The 2703-nt window shown below is 33.7% G+C and overlaps 1 protein-coding gene across 1 annotated transcript; it reads left to right on the top strand.

The window, feature by feature from the left end:
• Positions 1 to 280: 280 nt before the first annotated feature.
• On the top strand, positions 281 to 2137 carry LOC125820191 (probable carboxylesterase 120). The gene is made up of 2 exons (XM_049499619.1): positions 281 to 823; positions 1401 to 2137. The coding sequence occupies exons 1-2, from the start codon at positions 304 to 306 to the stop codon at positions 1862 to 1864; spliced, it is 984 nt and encodes a 327-aa protein (XP_049355576.1). The 5' UTR covers positions 281 to 303; the 3' UTR covers positions 1865 to 2137.
• Positions 2138 to 2703: the final 566 nt, after the last annotated feature.

The following is a 2703-nucleotide window of genomic DNA, read 5'->3' as shown; positions in this document are numbered from 1 at the left end:
ATAATAGATACATTCTGAAATACATATACATAGGAAGAAATCCGAGCGAGAGAGGAGAGAAAAGAGTGAAATAATAGAGAGGCAAGCAATAAAATCAGATAAATGTGAATCCACTTGAATACAATCTTTCTGAAACAAATTACACATAATTACCGCAATTCCCAATACAACAATTCCCACTTGTCACTTGTCAGTATTCTTCTTATATAAGTCTATATATATAGTACATAATAACCCCTCTAAACTAAGCTAAAATATAAAGCTAACCTCCTACAATACATATTTGTGTGATCAATATTTATTATGTCTAGCCAAAAATTTGTTCGTCCAATTTTTGACAATCCCTTTTTCAACATTGAAGAATTACCAAATGATACAATTAAACGTAAACCTGAACCCCTCATACCAGCCAATTCTGATCCCAATGATACTTCCTTAGTCATATCTAAGGATGTAGACCTTGACATCAACAAAAAAACATGGCTACGAATATACGTCCCACGACGAATAATTGCAAATCATGATAATGATAAATTGCCTGTCATTTTCTACTATCATGGCGGAGGCTTTGTTTTCTTTCATGCTAATAGTTATGGTTGGGATCTCTTTTGTCAGAGACTTGCTGAGAATCTTGGCGCGATGGTTATCGCCCTTGAATATCGTTTGGCCCCTGAAAATCGACTTCCTGCAGCTTACGATGATGCCATAGACGGGTTATATTGGATTAAATCAACTCAAGATGAATGGATTCGAAATTATTCTGATTTGAGTAACGTTTATCTTTTTGGATCCAGTTCTGGTGGAAACATGGCTTACCATGCAGGTACTTGATTAGAGTTATTTGGATTCAAGATTTAAAATTGATGCGTTCAAATCTGTATATATTTATGTTTATTATAGTTATTCTCTCTTATGTCCCAATGGAAGTATCTTAGTTTGACTGGATACTGAGTTTAAAAAGTACATGGAAACTTTTGAATTTTATGATTTCAAATTAAAGATATCATGTGTAGTATTTTCAAACTCGTGGTCTTAAACTTACACCAAAAAATGTTTACTCCCTTTCTCCCAATTTATATGATTTACACATTTCATTTATTTGACAAATATTAACCATATTGTCAATAGTTTATCCTTGTTGAGTCCCACTTATTTGCCAAGAAGTCTACATAGGTGTACTCTTTTTAAGTTTAATTTTGGAACATTGCAAAGTACTCTTCTTATGTTTCTTTAACTACGCGCTCAGTCAAACTATATATTAGATAAATTGGGATGAAGGGAATAACAAGGAGATTAGCTTAGCTTTGATTAGAGTCCATCTCTTCTATTAACACGTCCAAATCTGAACGTATTGAACTATTTATAATTTTATGGGCTAATTTTGTTACCCTTATCTACAGGATTACGCGTAGCATCTTCATCATACAAAGAACTAGAGCCAGTGAAGATCAAAGGGCTAATCTTGCATCAACCATATTTTAGTGGCAAAAACAGGACAGAATCCGAAGAGAAACTAAAGGATGATCAACTTTTGCCATTACATGCAATTGACAAGATGTTTGACTTGTCCTTACCAAAAGGAACATTGGATCATGATCATGAATATTCTAATCCATTTCTTAACGGAGGGTCAAAGCATTTAGATGATATGGTCACACGAGGCTGGGGGATCCTTGTAACCGGTGTCTCTGAAGATCCTTTGGTTGATGGCGCGCGCAACTTTGCTAATTTTGTGGAAGAGAAAGGTATAAAAACTTTCAAGCTCTTTGGAGATGGTTACCATGTTGCTGAGTTCTTTGAGCCATCTTTGGCTGCAGTCTTATTTGATGCCACTAGGGATTTCATATCTGCTACTAAAAGTTAAAAGTATGAGTTTGTTTTGTTATATTTCCTTTTGTGCAAATAAGAGAGGAGGGTATGCATTCCTTTGTGTGTGGGATTACTTTAAGTTGTTGTATTTTTCTCATGAATAAAAGTTTCTATGGTTGAGTTAGTCCTAATATCTATTTCGTATTTTGCAATGTTGATGACAACCTTCTCTCTAAATTTGTAAGTCTAAAGACATAATACATTACTGCGCCTTTAATTTGGCTTCAACTGATATGTATTAATTCCTTCCATTTTTGGGTGTGCACAAGTAGACACTTAAATTTGTACAAGTAGACACATGTGTCCTATATGATGGGTGTCTTACAAATAAGTTCGAGTCTATCTCACGCGAATTATCTCGTTGGACGCATGTGCCTAGCTATTTTTTCAATTTTAATACAAGTTTAAGTGTTTACTTATAAAGTTGAAGGGCATGAATGTCAGTTAACTTCATACTAAAAGACACATTGATATATTATCTTATGTCAACTAAAAAACTTCTACAAGTATGCAATTTTCAATTTGTTCCATTGATTCCTATTATTAAGAAACACCATGCATGTATGGAAACAAATTTTAAAGAGTAAACTTAGCTCGGTTAGGTGTTAATTATCCTATGACAAATTCATTTTACTCGCGGAAAAGTTGGAATTCATAAGTTTCAAATCTTAGATTCGTTTCGGTTCATGTGTGCTCTTAACATATATATAGGCCACAATCGTATAATTCAGTTCAAACGTGCAAACTATATCTGCCTTATCATGTAGTTTTGTTCGATAGGAGGTGATAAACGTGTGTTACTTGAAACTTAAAATAATTTATTTACCTTAATTT

The sequence above is a fragment of the Solanum verrucosum genome, unplaced genomic scaffold (genome assembly GCF_900185275.1).
Source record: "Solanum verrucosum unplaced genomic scaffold, falcon-dt-bn FXZP01000229.1, whole genome shotgun sequence".
Lineage (NCBI taxonomy): Eukaryota > Viridiplantae > Streptophyta > Magnoliopsida > Solanales > Solanaceae > Solanum > Solanum verrucosum.
This window is presented reverse-complemented; position numbering and strand designations above follow the sequence as displayed.